This window comes from Protomyctophum parallelum (genome assembly GCF_964188405.1).
Source record: "Protomyctophum parallelum genome assembly, chromosome: 5".
Taxonomy (NCBI): Eukaryota; Metazoa; Chordata; class Actinopteri; order Myctophiformes; family Myctophidae; genus Protomyctophum; species Protomyctophum parallelum.
The window spans coordinates 52,599,795-52,615,465 of NC_139702.1; the positions used below are offsets into that span (position 1 = coordinate 52,599,795).

General features: G+C 41.0%; 1 protein-coding gene across 1 annotated transcript in view; it reads right to left on the bottom strand.

The window, feature by feature from the left end:
* Positions 1 to 9,095: 9,095 nt before the first annotated feature.
* The window catches only part of LOC310858523 (junction plakoglobin-like), a 34,985-nt gene continuing 28,409 nt past the window's right edge, over positions 9,096 to 15,671 (bottom strand). Inside the window, exons 9-16 of the mRNA XM_083764674.1 lie at positions 15,053 to 15,391; positions 12,784 to 12,936; positions 12,393 to 12,512; positions 11,963 to 12,113; positions 11,448 to 11,569; positions 11,210 to 11,249; positions 10,764 to 10,906; positions 9,096 to 10,296 (exon numbers count right to left, since the gene is read on the bottom strand). Of these exons, the coding sequence (XP_083620800.1) occupies positions 10,770 to 10,906; positions 11,210 to 11,249; positions 11,448 to 11,569; positions 11,963 to 12,113; positions 12,393 to 12,512; positions 12,784 to 12,936; positions 15,053 to 15,391 (1,062 nt within the window). The 3' untranslated portion in view covers positions 9,096 to 10,296; positions 10,764 to 10,769. The remainder of the gene's footprint in view (positions 10,297 to 10,763; positions 10,907 to 11,209; positions 11,250 to 11,447; positions 11,570 to 11,962; positions 12,114 to 12,392; positions 12,513 to 12,783; positions 12,937 to 15,052; positions 15,392 to 15,671) is intronic.

Genomic DNA, 15,671 nt, shown 5'->3' on the forward strand with positions numbered 1-15,671 from the left:
AGATTTATTCAGAAGGCTTTAGTCTTCATGCTGAATCAATAAATAGTCCCCAAATCTCAGAAAAAATATGTAGGCATGTGCCCCCAACATATTGGTCGATCAGCACAAAAAATCAGCACAAAAAACGATATATATATATATAAAAGCCGAGTGCACTTGTATGCCTAAATGCATGCATTATAGGCAAGTTAGCCTATAGAGTCCCATATACAGAAACTGCCCCGCAAGCCGACACCTTTTTATTTATTTATTAGGATATTTATATCATGCGCGATTGGGGATGCTCACTCGGCAGCCTTCTACTCGAAGTGCAACGGTTGTGAGCTTGTAGATCGGATCTCGCGGACTCGCGCTGCATGTTAAAAAACAAATTCACAGTTATAATAAGAACATAGGCTTATCTGCATTCTGCACTGTACGAATCCAACATAGTTTAGTGTAGACAGTAATGCCTGCAGTAGGCGGCGGCAGGCCTAATGAAATTGTTTTGTTACGGAGACTGTCGGTGTGTGTGTGTGTGTGGGGGGGGGGGGGGGTGCGTGTGTGTGTGTGTGTGTGTGTGTGTGTGTGTGTGTGTGTGTGTGTGTGTGTGTGTGTGTGTGTGTGTGTGTGTGTGTGTGTGTGTGTGTGTGTGGCGGAGGGCAGACAGCAGCGTACTGCCGATCCGATTCACATTGGAAAATGAATAGGGCTAATTAGCCCTATATAAAAAAATAGAAGACCAATATTAGCCTAATGAATGCAGCGTGTTTGAAAGTCGGCCAGTCATATCAGTTTTAAACCAGCTCACCTCCACTCGTGAACATGACGGACACACAGACAGAATTTATAATAATGTATATTTATATTGATCACTGCCACACACAGAATAGTTTAACTCACTGGATAAACTCACTGGATTATAATTTCTTCAGACAAGAGGATCCCAGGCCTACGAGGTAGGCCTAGGCCTATAATATATTTACTTATGAATGTATGGGCTACTGTTCTTTATCGCGCAACAGTGTCGAGGGCCCATGCAGCCCCCCTCCCTCTCTCGTCTCTCTCTCTCTCTCGCTCTCTCTGAAAATACGACTTTTGCATTGACATATCCGATATTTTCAATATCGGATATGTTTTACCTCTGCAAAGGTGTGAGTGAACACCCGCCTTGGTCCCGAACTTAATTAAATAAATTATAATTATATTGCTTCAGCGGAGCACGCACCATTGTAAGCTTGGATATAGCAGTGACCGCGGCTGTGATCTCAGACAAACTGCTGTCTGCTGAGTCATGCTTGAAGCCTTTTATGGTACGATATGGGGCGTGGATCAATGCAGATGAGGTTGTCGGTTGCTTTTCCGATCACTTTGCACCCGCTGCTTTCAGTATGACATACACCTGCGATACGCCAGCGCACCTGTGGTACACACCACTCTCTGAATAACACGTCATCTCAACGTAGCTTGATCGGACGGATAAATACGATATCTGTTTCCGTCACCGTTACACTCTGGCGCATTTCGTTTTTGAAGAATCAGGACCATAGTGCTTTCAAATTTGAGACATTTAACATGGGGCTCAATGGCAGCTCTATAGGCACGTCAAAAGTCACTTTCACCTAGAAACTCCATTCACACTTTTTATTATTCAGCTTACTGTGGAGACACATGCTGGAACTTTTTTTTATTTTTATGTTTTGTAGTTTATGAGTTATTTAACTTAAACGCCCAATGCATTCTCTATGGCAATAGCACAAACTTTGGCATGCTACTAGTCCTACATACTTACACCTAGCAACCCCATTCTAGCCTACTTAGGTTCATCTTACGGTGGACATGTTTGTCTGAAAAGGAATCTTTGAAATGTTTCATAGTTTTAGAAATATAGTGCTTTCAAATTTGAGACATTTAACATGGGGCTCAATGGCAGCTCTATAGGCACGTCAAAAGTCACTTTCACCTAGAAACTCCATTCACACTTTTTATTATTCAGCTTACTGTGGAGACACATGCTGGAACTTTTTTTTATTTTTATGTTTTGTAGTTTATGAGTTATTTAACTTAAACGCCCAATGCATTCTCTATGGCAATAGCACAAACTTTGGCATGCTACTAGTCCTACATACTTACACCTAGCAACCCCATTCTAGTCTACTTAGGTTCATCTTACGGTGGACAAGTTTGCCTGAAAAGGAATCTTTGAAAGGTGTCATAGTTTTAGAAATATAGTGCTTTCAAATTTGAGACTTTTAACATGGGGCTCAATGGCAAATTTTGGCACGTCAAAAAATCACTTTCACCTAGAAACTCCATTCACACTTTTTATTATTCAGCTTACTGTGGAGACACATCCTGGAACTTTTTACTTTGAAATGTTTTGTAGTTTCTGAGTTATTTAACTTAAACGCCCAATGCATTCTCTATGGCAATAGCAAAAAATTCGGCATGCTACTAGTCCTACATACTTAAACCTACCAACCCCATTCTAGTCTACGTAGGTTCATCTTACGGTGGACATGTTTGCCTGAAAAGGAATCTTTGAAAGGTGTCATAGTTTTAGAAATATAGTGCTTTCAAATTTGAGACTTTTAACATGGGGCTCAATGGCAGATTTTGGCACATCAAAAAATCACTTTCACCTAGAAACTCCATTCACACTTTTTATTATTCAGCTTACTGTGGAGACACATCCTGGAAAGTTTTACTTTGAAATGTTTTATAGTTTCTGAGTTATTTAACTTAAACGCCCAATGCATTCTCTATGGCAATAGCACAAACTTTGGCATGCTACTAGTCCTACATACTTACACCTAGCAACCCCATTCTAGCCTACTTAGGTTCATCTTACGGTGGACATGTTTGCCTGAAAAGAAATCTTTGAAATGTTTCATAGTTTTAGAAATATAGTGCTTTCAAATTTGAGACATTTAACATGGGGCTCAATGGCAGCTCTATAGGCACGTCAAAAGTCACTTTCACCTAGAAACTCCATTCACACTTTTTATTATTCAGCTTACTGTGGAGACACATGCTGGAACTTTTTTTTATTTTTATGTTTTGTAGTTTATGAGTTATTTAACTTAAACGCCCAATGCATTCTCTATGGCAATAGCACAAACTTTGGCATGCTACTAGTCCTACATACTTACACCTAGCAACCCCATTCTAGTCTACTTAGGTTCATCTTACGGTGGACATGTTTGCCTGAAAAGGAATCTTTGAAAGGTGTCATAGTTTTAGAAATATAGTGCTTTCAAATTTGAGACTTTTAACATGGGGCTCAATGGCAGATTTTGGCACGTCAAAAAATCACTTTCACCTAGAAACTCCATTCACACTTTTTATTATTCAGCTTACTGTGGAGACACATCCTGGAACTTTTTACTTTGAAATGTTTTGTAGTTTCTGAGTTATTTAACTTAAACGCCCAATGCATTCTCTATGGCAATAGCAAAAACTTCGGCATGCTACTAGTCCTACATACTTAAACCTACCAACCCCATTCTAGTCTACTTAGGTTCATCTTACGGTGGACATGTTTGCCTGAAAAGGAATCTTTGAAAGGTGTCATAGTTTTAGAAATATAGTGCTTTCAAATTTGAGACTTTTAACATGGGGCTCAATGGCAGATTTTGGCACGTAAAAAAATCACTTTCACCTAGAAACTCCATTCACACTTTTTATTATTCAGCTTACTGTGGAGACACATCCTGGAAAGTTTTACTTTGAAATGTTTTATAGTTTCTGAGTTATTTAACTTAAACGCCCAATGCATTCTCTATGGCAATAGCACAAACTTTGGCATGCTACTAGTCCTACATACTTACACCTAGCAACCCCATTCTAGCCTACTTAGGTTCATCTTACGGTGGACATGTTTGCCTGAAAAGAAATCTTTGAAATGTTTCATAGTTTTAGAAATATAGTGCTTTCAAATTTGAGACATTTAACATGGGGCTCAATGGCAGCTCTATAGGCACGTCAAAAGTCACTTTCACCTAGAAACTCCATTCACACTTTTTATTATTCAGCTTACTGTGGAGACACATGCTGGAACTTTTTTTTATTTTTATGTTTTGTAGTTTATGAGTTATTTAACTTAAACGCCCAATGCATTCTCTATGGCAATAGCACAAACTTTGGCATGCTACTAGTCCTACATACTTACACCTAGCAACCCCATTCTAGCCTACTTAGGTTCATCTTACGGTGGACATGTTTGCCTGAAAAGAAATCTTTGAAATGTTTCAGAGTTTTAGAAATATAGTGCTTTCAAATTTGAGACATTTAACATGGGGCTCAATGGCAGCTCTATAGGCACGTCAAAAGTCACTTTCACCTAGAAACTCCATTCACACTTTTTATTATTCAGCTTACTGTGGAGACACATGCTGGAACTTTTTTTTATTTTTATGTTTTGTAGTTTATGAGTTATTTAACTTAAACGCCCAATGCATTCTCTATGGCAATAGCACAAACTTTGGCATGCTACTAGTCCTACATACTTACACCTAGCAACCCCATTCTAGCCTACTTAGGTTCATCTTACGGTGGACATGTTTGTCTGAAAAGGAATCTTTGAAATGTTTCAGAGTTTTAGAAATATAGTGCTTTCAAATTTGAGACATTTAACATGGGGCTCAATGGCAGCTCTATAGGCACGTCAAAAGTCACTTTCACCTAGAAACTCCATTCACACTTTTTATTATTCAGCTTACTGTGGAGACACATGCTGGAACTTTTTTTTATTTTTATGTTTTGTAGTTTATGAGTTATTTAACTTAAACGCCCAATGCATTCTCTATGGCAATAGCACAAACTTTGGCATGCTACTAGTCCTACATACTTACACCTAGCAACCCCATTCTAGCCTACTTAGGTTCATCTTACGGTGGACATGTTTGTCTGAAAAGGAATCTTTGAAATGTTTCATAGTTTTAGAAATATAGTGCTTTCAAATTTGAGACATTTAACATGGGGCTCAATGGCAGCTCTATAGGCACGTCAAAAGTCACTTTCACCTAGAAACTCCATTCACACTTTTTATTATTCAGCTTACTGTGGAGACACATGCTGGAACTTTTTTTTATTTTTATGTTTTGTAGTTTATGAGTTATTTAACTTAAACGCCCAATGCATTCTCTATGGCAATAGCACAAACTTTGGCATGCTACTAGTCCTACATACTTACACCTAGCAACCCCATTCTAGTCTACTTAGGTTCATCTTACGGTGGACATGTTTGCCTGAAAAGGAATCTTTGAAAGGTGTCATAGTTTTAGAAATATAGTGCTTTCAAATTTGAGACTTTTAACATGGGGCTCAATGGCAGATTTTGGCACGTCAAAAAATCACTTTCACCTAGAAACTCCATTCACACTTTTTATTATTCAGCTTACTGTGGAGACACATCCTGGAACTTTTTACTTTGAAATGTTTTGTAGTTTCTGAGTTATTTAACTTAAACGCCCAATGCATTCTCTATGGCAATAGCAAAAAATTCGGCATGCTACTAGTCCTACATACTTAAACCTACCAACCCCATTCTAGTCTACTTAGGTTCATCTTACGGTGGACATGTTTGCCTGAAAAGGAATCTTTGAAAGGTGTCATAGTTTTAGAAATATAGTGCTTTCAAATTTGAGACTTTTAACATGGGGCTCAATGGCAGATTTTGGCACATCAAAAAATCACTTTCACCTAGAAACTCCATTCACACTTTTTATTATTCAGCTTACTGTGGAGACACATCCTGGAAAGTTTTACTTTGAAATGTTTTATAGTTTCTGAGTTATTTAACTTAAACGCCCAATGCATTCTCTATGGCAATAGCACAAACTTTGGCATGCTACTAGTCCTACATACTTACACCTAGCAACCCCATTCTAGCCTACTTAGGTTCATCTTACGGTGGACATGTTTGCCTGAAAAGAAATCTTTGAAATGTTTCATAGTTTTAGAAATATAGTGCTTTCAAATTTGAGACATTTAACATGGGGCTCAATGGCAGCTCTATAGGCACGTCAAAAGTCACTTTCACCTAGAAACTCCATTCACACTTTTTATTATTCAGCTTACTGTGGAGACACATGCTGGAACTTTTTTTTATTTTTATGTTTTGTAGTTTATGAGTTATTTAACTTAAACGCCCAATGCATTCTCTATGGCAATAGCACAAACTTTGGCATGCTACTAGTCCTACATACTTACACCAAGCAACCCCATTCTAGCCTACTTAGGTTCATCTTACGGTGGACATGTTTGTCTGAAAAGGAATCTTTGAAATGTTTCAGAGTTTTAGAAATATAGTGCTTTCAAATTTGAGACATTTAACATGGGGCTCAATGGCAGCTCTATAGGCACGTCAAAAGTCACTTTCACCTAGAAACTCCATTCACACTTTTTATTATTCAGCTTACTGTGGAGACACATGCTGGAACTTTTTTTTATTTTTATGTTTTGTAGTTTATGAATTATTTAACTTAAACGCCCAATGCATTCTCTATGGCAATAGCACAAACTTTGGCATGCTACTAGTCCTACATACTTACACCTAGCAACCCCATTCTAGCCTACTTAGGTTCATCTTACGGTGGACATGTTTGTCTGAAAAGGAATCTTTGAAATGTTTCATAGTTTTAGAAATATAGTGCTTTCAAATTTGAGACATTTAACATGGGGCTCAATGGCAGCTCTATAGGCACGTCAAAAGTCACTTTCACCTAGAAACTCCATTCACACTTTTTATTATTCAGCTTACTGTGGAGACACATGCTGGAACTTTTTTTTATTTTTATGTTTTGTAGTTTATGAGTTATTTAACTTAAACGCCCAATGCATTCTCTATGGCAATAGCACAAACTTTGGCATGCTACTAGTCCTACATACTTACACCTAGCAACCCCATTCTAGTCTACTTAGGTTCATCTTACGGTGGACATGTTTGCCTGAAAAGGAATCTTTGAAAGGTGTCATAGTTTTAGAAATATAGTGCTTTCAAATTTGAGACTTTTAACATGGGGCTCAATGGCAGATTTTGGCACGTCAAAAAATCACTTTCACCTAGAAACTCCATTCACACTTTTTTATTATTCAGCTTACTGTGGAGACACATCCTGGAACTTTTTACTTTGAAATGTTTTGTAGTTTCTGAGTTATTTAACTTAAACGCCCAATGCATTCTCTATGGCAATAGCAAAGAATTCGGCATGCTACTAGTCCTACATACTTACACCTAGCAACCCCATTCTAGCCTACTTAGGTTCATCTTACGGTGGACATGTTTGCCTGAAAAGAAATCTTTGAAATGTTTCATAGTTTTAGAAATATAGTGCTTTCAAATTTGAGACATTTAACATGGGGCTCAATGACAGCTCTATAGGCACGTCAAAAGTCACTTTCACCTAGAAACTCCATTCACACTTTTTATTATTCAGCTTACTGTGGAGACACATGCTGGAACTTTTTTTATTTTTATGTTTTGTAGTTTATGAGTTATTTAACTTAAACGCCCAATGCATTCTCTATGGCAATAGCACAAACTTTGGCATGCTACTAGTCCTACATACTTACACCTAGCAACCCCATTCTAGCCTACTTAGGTTCATCTTACGGTGGACATGTTTGTCTGAAAAGGAATCTTTGAAATGTTTCAGAGTTTTAGAAATATAGTGCTTTCAAATTTGAGACATTTAACATGGGGCTCAATGACAGCTCTATAGGCACTTCAAAAGTCACTTTCACCTAGAAACTCCATTCACACTTTTTATTATTCAGCTTACTGTGGAGACACATGCTGGAACTTTTTTTTATTTTTATGTTTTGTAGTTTATGAGTTATTTAACTTAAACGCCCAATGCATTCTCTATGGCAATAGCACAAACTTTGGCATGCTACTAGTCCTACATACTTACACCTAGCAACCCCATTCTAGCCTACTTAGGTTCATCTTACGGTGGACATGTTTGTCTGAAAAGGAATCTTTGAAATGTTTCAGAGTTTTAGAAATATAGTGCTTTCAAATTTGAGACATTTAACATGGGGCTCAATGGCAGCTCTATAGGCACGTCAAAAGTCACTTTCACCTAGAAACTCCATTCACACTTTTTATTATTCAGCTTACTGTGGAGACACATGCTGGAACTTTTTTTTTATTTTTATGTTTTGTAGTTTATGAGTTATTTAACTTAAACGCCCAATGCATTCTCTATGGCAATAGCACAAACTTTGCCATGCTACTAGTCCTACATACTTACACCTAACATGGGGTAGTAACTAGTAAAGTTTTCAAATAATTGTAGTGAAGTAAAAGTAAAAGTTTTGGGTCCGAGATGTAGTGGAGTAGAAGTAAAAGTACTGGGAATTGGAAATACTCAAGTAAAGTACAAATACCTCAAAATACTTAAGTACATTACTTAAGTAAAAGTACTTAGTTACTTTCCACCACTGCATACATCCATGCAGCTGACCTCGCCATTGGTGGATGTGATCCTGGGAGCCGCACCTGTGTTCCGGTCCTCTTGATTGAGCTGAGCAGGACCTAGAAACCTGGCTCCTGCTCAGCTCAATCAACAGGACCAGAACACACACTCATTACTTTTCTTCCAGTTTATTATACTCGTTGTCAGAGTCTTCTTGGTACAGACGACTACAGAGCGTCCCCTTGTGACTGTGGATAAACGTCTTCTTCTATGATGTTGGATTTCATTCAGGGATCAAATAATGAATGCATGCATTTCTTTAATATTATATTTACACAATCTGACAGATTACAGATACGCCGGTTATGCTTGCTTATGTTATGGATATAGGCCTACATACTGCTGACATTTACAACTTTGTCAACAAAAATACTTATACATGCAATGATGCACAAATAAATTGCATTAAACAGTGCTGCCAGGTGGGTCTTTGCGCAACTGCTCCGTCATTGGAAAACTTTGAGTTATTGACCAAATAAGAAATAATACATTATTTCAAAGGACATGATCCCCTTATTTTTCAGATGCATATTCTACACCATTCATCACCCTCTAGGCTCATCCTCTCTGCCATTACAAAGAAGTGTGATCACCATATCACATTCTTTCACTCAATGAAAACAGACAGCACAATTTGTTTAATATATTCTTTATTTTCTTAAACAAATTTTAGGTAAAAACTCTTAAGTATAAAGACAAATTCCCTGTCAGTAGTTTGATCTAGTTCCTGGGATGTACCAACACATGCTTTTTAGTCAGATCATTGTCTCAGGACATCGTTGGCTAATCCAACTGTCAGTTCAACTTTACTCCCCGCACATCAATATCCTCCTGCAAATGAATACAGTTATGCAAAAACTACACCTCAGGTGAACCGTTTATAAAAGACCACATTTATATATTTGTGAATGTTGTCATGATTTGCAGGTAACAATTGTGTACGGATGTATTATGCAATATACACACAACGATGAGAAACTATTCAAAAACTCAACTATGATCCCAATCACCAATTAGTTGATAAATTAATATTTAAAATGAACTGACTGACAAATTACCAATTGAGAGTGGGGGCAACCGTATACTATAAAGGTCACAATATAATTCTTCCAAAGACCTTCCGATCACTTAATTCGTATTCGCTGCTACTAAATAAGTGTAAATGGAAAACAGAGTCAGTATTTTAATTCACAAACTAACCCCTAGTTAGAGGAAGGCAGGTCACAGTGGGAGAGGTGGTTTGATATACTGTATATATAGTGTTAAAGGTATGGTAATTAGACTGTAGCAGTGTCCTTTGCAAAGGAGCTATAAGGAAGAATGATTGAGCGGTGTGAGGTGTGTTGTACACGTTTATCCACCTCTGGCAGTGTTTTCAACTAATATTCGGTTTAACGTTTTATTTGTTTAAAAAAAAAGAAGAAAGAAAAGGGAAAAAAGCTACATGATTATTGTCTCAAAATAAAATCTCTTTGGCATAGATTACCCACCCAAAAGCTTACACTCACACACACACACACACACACACACACACACACACACACGCACACAACGCATACACACACAGTCACACACTTGTTGAAGGTCCTCCTCAACCTACATGCATTATCGTTATCATCATCATAGTCAGTATCGCCAGCATTATTATACTATAAAACAAAGTAAAAGCCCTGTTAAGATAATTGAGTCCCACAGTCAGCAATAATTGCATATATTACATTGAAGCTGAGGGGAGAGAGAGAGGTGGATGAAATGGATGTGTTCACTGCTTATTGTTTCTTCTCCCCCCAATCTCAGGTCTTCCTCATCTTCTTCCTCTGTTAGTCTTCTGGGTCTAGAAGGAAAACGATCATGTTAGCGTCAGAAAACACACAGGCGACTATGCGCATTCGCATTTATGAGCACATTGACTGACTGTTGAGTTCAACAGCTGAAATACACCCATGGCCACAACTGACATTTACAATTAGCGGTTAGCCAGCCGTCCTAGGCCACTGGTTCTCAAAGGAGTCCATGGGGGCGTTGTGGAAGTCCTCAACAAAATAAGGAACACTTTAAACATTTAAACGCTATATTTTTTTTACTTCTGCTATTCGAAAATAGCCAAGTTGTGAGCTTGTAGATCTGCAAAAAAATGTTTTAATGTGGTCAAATCTTGACAAATCTTATCAGGGTCCCTGGCACAAAATATAAAAACAAATGCATATCCATTTGGGGATAATTGACATGAAAATGTTTGAGAACCACTGCCCTAGGCCACCTGCCTCCTCCATGAATCCATGGACTCCTGTTTGTATGTACCTTCTGTTAGTATGCGTCAGAGTACTGCTGTCCGCCGTAGACCATGTTCGCCTGACCATAGTCCTCTGGCAGCATCTCTCCCTCTGCATCCATGGCCATGGGCATGTCATTTGGAAGCCATTGACCTTGGAAACCGTCCAGCTCTGCAACACGGGATACATGTAGTATTAGCTTCGTTAACCACTTAAGCCCTGTTTTTTTTTAAATGGCAAAAACCGAAAGATCTGCAATGCAAAGCACGGCGCATCAGTGTCTGAGAGTAAGTGAAGTGATGTAACAAGTCATTTAATGTAACTATATAGTCATTAAAATAATATATGAATATGAATTGGATGAATGTTTTTGATCAGCTAGGGAGGGCGTCGTGTACTCATGTGGAGAGCTGGATAGACACAGGAGCCTGCCTGCCTGCCATGTGAGCAGTTCTGCTCCAGCGATTCACTCACCATCTGGATAGCCCTGGTCCATGGGTACATTGTTGTGGGCCTGTGGAGTGTTCATGAGAAAAGAAAAGGTTAAACTACGGGTCATCTCAACCTTTTAGCAACAAACCTGACCACATAATTTCCCGCAAACTTTGCACTTTATTCTAATCATGGAATGATTGCACTGGACAAAGCAAACTCCAAAGTATTAAGATCTGCAGTTTCCACTTCCCGCCAACAGATGGAGCCCTTCACTCACCAGTTCCCAGGCAGCCGGGTCATGTTTGAAGAGGGAGTGAGTGAGCTCCACGGACACGCGCTTCTTGTAGTCGGAGTTCTTGTCCTCGGAGATGCGGAAGAGGACGGCTGCAGCGTAGGTGGCTAAGGAGGCAGAAACATGTGTCTGAGGTCAACACTGGGACAAAGTTCCACTCCAGCATGCTCAGATACACACAGCAGTGTAGTGTTTATAGATCCCCCGTCTTTGGAGACCTGCCTGAATCCCACCACAACATTCTCTACTGTACCACTCGGGCCGACTTGCTCTCAACTTTCCTGCAATCGGTTTCATTAAAACAACAATACTTAACAGAGTGGGCTGCACACTTCCATTTACAAAATGCTTCAAGGTTGGATTTACTGTTTTACTTTAACTGAAAAGATTAAACTGATCTTGCGAGCCAACATTGCAGGTTGTATATCTGTCTAGTGGCTTCACAAGACTACTTTCATTTGAATGGTTACAGTGAGAGTAACGGTCCACCAGGTGCATACCAATGCCCTCGTTGTTGGAGTGCAGCAGCTCCATCAGTGGAGCAGAGGCTCCCTCAGCGTCAATCAGCTCGGCTGACTGTTTATCCAAGGCCAGCTCACACAGAACGCCCGCTGCCACGCGCTTCACATTCTCCACCGGAGAGTACAGCAGCTATACAGGAGAGAGAGAGAGAGAGAGAGAGGCGGCCAAGTCAGTCAACACATTCTGGAGATGAAACGTCAAGAATGACAAACTAAAATCGCACTTTTGTGAAGTGAGCGTTGCCTTTTAGCATGATTATGATGATGTATGGACCCACAATGTCCACATGACGTCACAGGGGGCAGAATAGACAGACAGGGGCCGGAATAGACATGAACACAAAACCACAAAAAAAAAGATCCAACATTTTATATACATCTGGGTGTTGGATCTATGGTGTTACCATACCTGTACAAACAGTGGGATGGTCTCCATGTCGGCAACGCTAGCTCTGTTGACAGGGTCTCTGGCCATGATGTGCAGGGCTCCCGTACACCCCTCCACAATCTCCTCCATTCTCACACCATCCTGAAGCAAACCATTACTCAGACGTAGCTATATGCACAAACTGAACACAACAGTGTGTATTTTGTTGATATTTGGTCGCCAGACTTTAAAACTCAATGGTGTGTTCAGAAGATTCCGAATTTTCGGACAAAATCAACACTGGAACACACCAGTAAATATCCATCGTGGCATTTATTATTCCTCATTTCTGAAAAGTAAAAGTATTCCTAGCTGTTGTTTGCCTTTGTAGGGTAGTACAAAAGCTATTATGCGTGTCTGTCTGTCTCCGAACCTGGTATGTCTGCTGGGCAGAGGAGCCGTGTTTCTGGGCATCCTGGTGGGCTTTGAGCAGCAGGTTGACGAGGCGGGGGATGGCTCCTGCGTCCCTCAGCGGGCCCTGGTTCTCCACGCACAGCGCCAGGTTACGGATCAGACCAACCACAGCCTGCAAGGGAAGGATGACAGGTGGGGTTTAGGGCATGGTTAGTGATATTAGGGAGCGTCCAATTGAGTCCATCATTTATCCGAACCCCTCCCCGAGCACTTTGACGCCCAGGACGTGTCCACACGTCTTCAAAATTACACCCATATGAGGCCTAGGACTTGTGGACACGTCTTTAGGTCCTTTTTAATTATGTAAAATGCGATCGCTAAAATCAATTTTTTTACAACGGCCGTTGCTAGGCAACGCCTTGCTCGTCGATCCCGGAGCCGTTTTGCTGCACTCGCAGTGTATGTCCATATTTCAACTTCTTATGTTTTGAGTATTTTGACATATCCTGAAAAGTAACCGTTTCAGACATACATGGTTCATGTCAGAAGGCAACGATGTGTAATAAAATAAAACAAATATATAAAATATATACTGCATATGAGATCACAATAGTATAGAGCTACTGGCTTGTCCCGCTCAGGACAGTGGGGCAGTCCATTCTAGTCAAGTAAGTAAGGATGCTTTGTTATTGTCGATATGGACAGTAGGAAATCCAAGCGAGGGGACAGTAGAATGCAGCATTTTGTACCAACCTACCCGCAACAGGGATACATGTGGGTCTTGCGGGTCACTCTACATCACTGGGTGCACAATCTGTCTAGCATGTGTGTTTCATGCTCTTCCGCTCTTGGGCTCACAGAGAGGCTGGTCCTCCATCTCCCCCTCTCTCCATCCATCTGTCTATTCCTTTCCCTCTTTCTATCTCCTGTTTCTTCCCATAAAACAACCACTTAAATCCTCTATACTTGGTAAACTTGCCCCGATGTGGCTCTGTACCTGGTCTGCTTCCCCCCCCCCCCCCTCTGCACCAAATCTCTTCACTGAAAATAGTAGTTCCGATGTGTGTGTGCTTGGAGATCTGGTATTTCAAGTGAAAATTGAGATGCCTAGGATTCAAGTTTAATCCTCCCTGTCCCTTTAGGTCTCTCCACAGATCAAAGGCCTGTGCAGGGTTTCCTTCCTTCCCGTCTTTCTCTCTTTCTTACTGCCTTTCTTTCTCTCTGTCTGCTGCTGTGTGGTGGTGTTTATCCAATACCATCTGAGTCAGTCTATATGCCGCCTGTACAACCCCACTCACACACCTTTTCCCTCCTGCAAGATATAAACCAGTGGTTCTCAAACATTTTGTCAAGGACCCCAAATTGATATGTATTTAGCTCATAGTGCGCCACCGAGTGGCGCGCTACGAGCTTGTAGGTCTGCTATTTTTTTTAAACTGTCAGGATTTAAGACATTTTTTGAATCTGATCTCAGGTCAAAATGCGTTAAAGAACCACCATTCTTCTGTGCGTTAGAATCTGATCTCAGGTCAGAATGGGTTAAGCTCTACAACATGGTGACACATTATGAGCCTAAGTGGTTAAACTGTTATTGATGCTATATTAACTAGATTTTCAGGGGGCACGGTGGCACAGTTGGTAGTGCTGTCGCCTCACAGCTAGAAGGTCCTGGGTTCGATTCCCGCTCGGGACGCTGTGGGCGCTGGCGGCGTGTTTCCTCCTCCGCGTCATCAGTGCCCATACCCGAAGGCGGGGTTGGCGAAAGGGCCTTTCTGTGTGGAGTTTGCATGTTCTCCCTGTGTCCCCTAGGGTAGGTACCCTCACAAAAACATGCAGTAATCCTGGTCTCTAAACTGCCTCCCCCTGGCCAGCCGGGGCGCCTGATGGAGGGGAAAGGAACTGGTTGGAATAACGTGTTCCTTCCACGCGCTACGTCCAACCAGGGAAACTCCCCCCTGTCAGGTGTAAAGGAGCAACTTGGACACTCAGGCATGAAGGAAGCATGAGTTCAAGTCCGTTGCTCTCCCCAGGTTGGCGGAGGGTGTGTAGAGCCCAGGATCACATTAGATAATTGACACAGGGGTGAAAAATGGGTTACAAAATCGTGGGATAAAAATTATATAAAAAAAAAATATATTAACTAGATTTTCTGGGGGCCCCCGAACCCCCGACTGATCCCTGGGGGTCAGAAACTCTGTTTCTCTTTAGGACTCTCATCCTAACCCACCCCCCCCATCATCCTTTGTCTTGTTTAGTAATAAACACCACCATCTCTCTCCACGCAGTACCTTGATAACAGGCCAGTAGTAGGGCTGGTTGAGCAGCTTGACGATGGCCGGTATGCCGTAGTGCAGCCGCACAGCATTCTGGGCCACCTCTGCGTCTGGGTGGCGGGAGGTGAGGTGGCGCAGGGCGCAGACAGCGGGCTCCGTCACGTCCTCCTTCTCCCCCGCGCGCAGCACGGCGTGGATGAGCGCCTCCACCCCGTTGCCCTGGGTGACCAGCGCCTTGTTGCGGGCGTTGTTGCAGGTGAGGTTGGAGAGGATGCCGGTGGAGCAGGTCAACATGTTGATGTCGTCGGAGCTCAGAAGGCCCACCAGGACCTGCAGCAGGCTGTCCAGACCCTCCTGGATGTGGAGAAGCTTTTTAGTTCTAGCTCATCTGCTTCGGTAACACGGTTTTCATGACAATAAGAAGTGCTGTGACAATGAATATACATATTAAAAAAAGAAAACTCCCGTGTGAAGTGAGGGGCGCTAATATATTAAAGTCTAACTCATGTTGATTAGGTTATGTAATGGTGATGGAATTGGTTTTTTTTTCTTCAAAATTCAGTATTAAATCCATCGCCAGCAACATGCACTGTATGACTATTATTTTTAAGTGACAGGAACAACTACAATATAG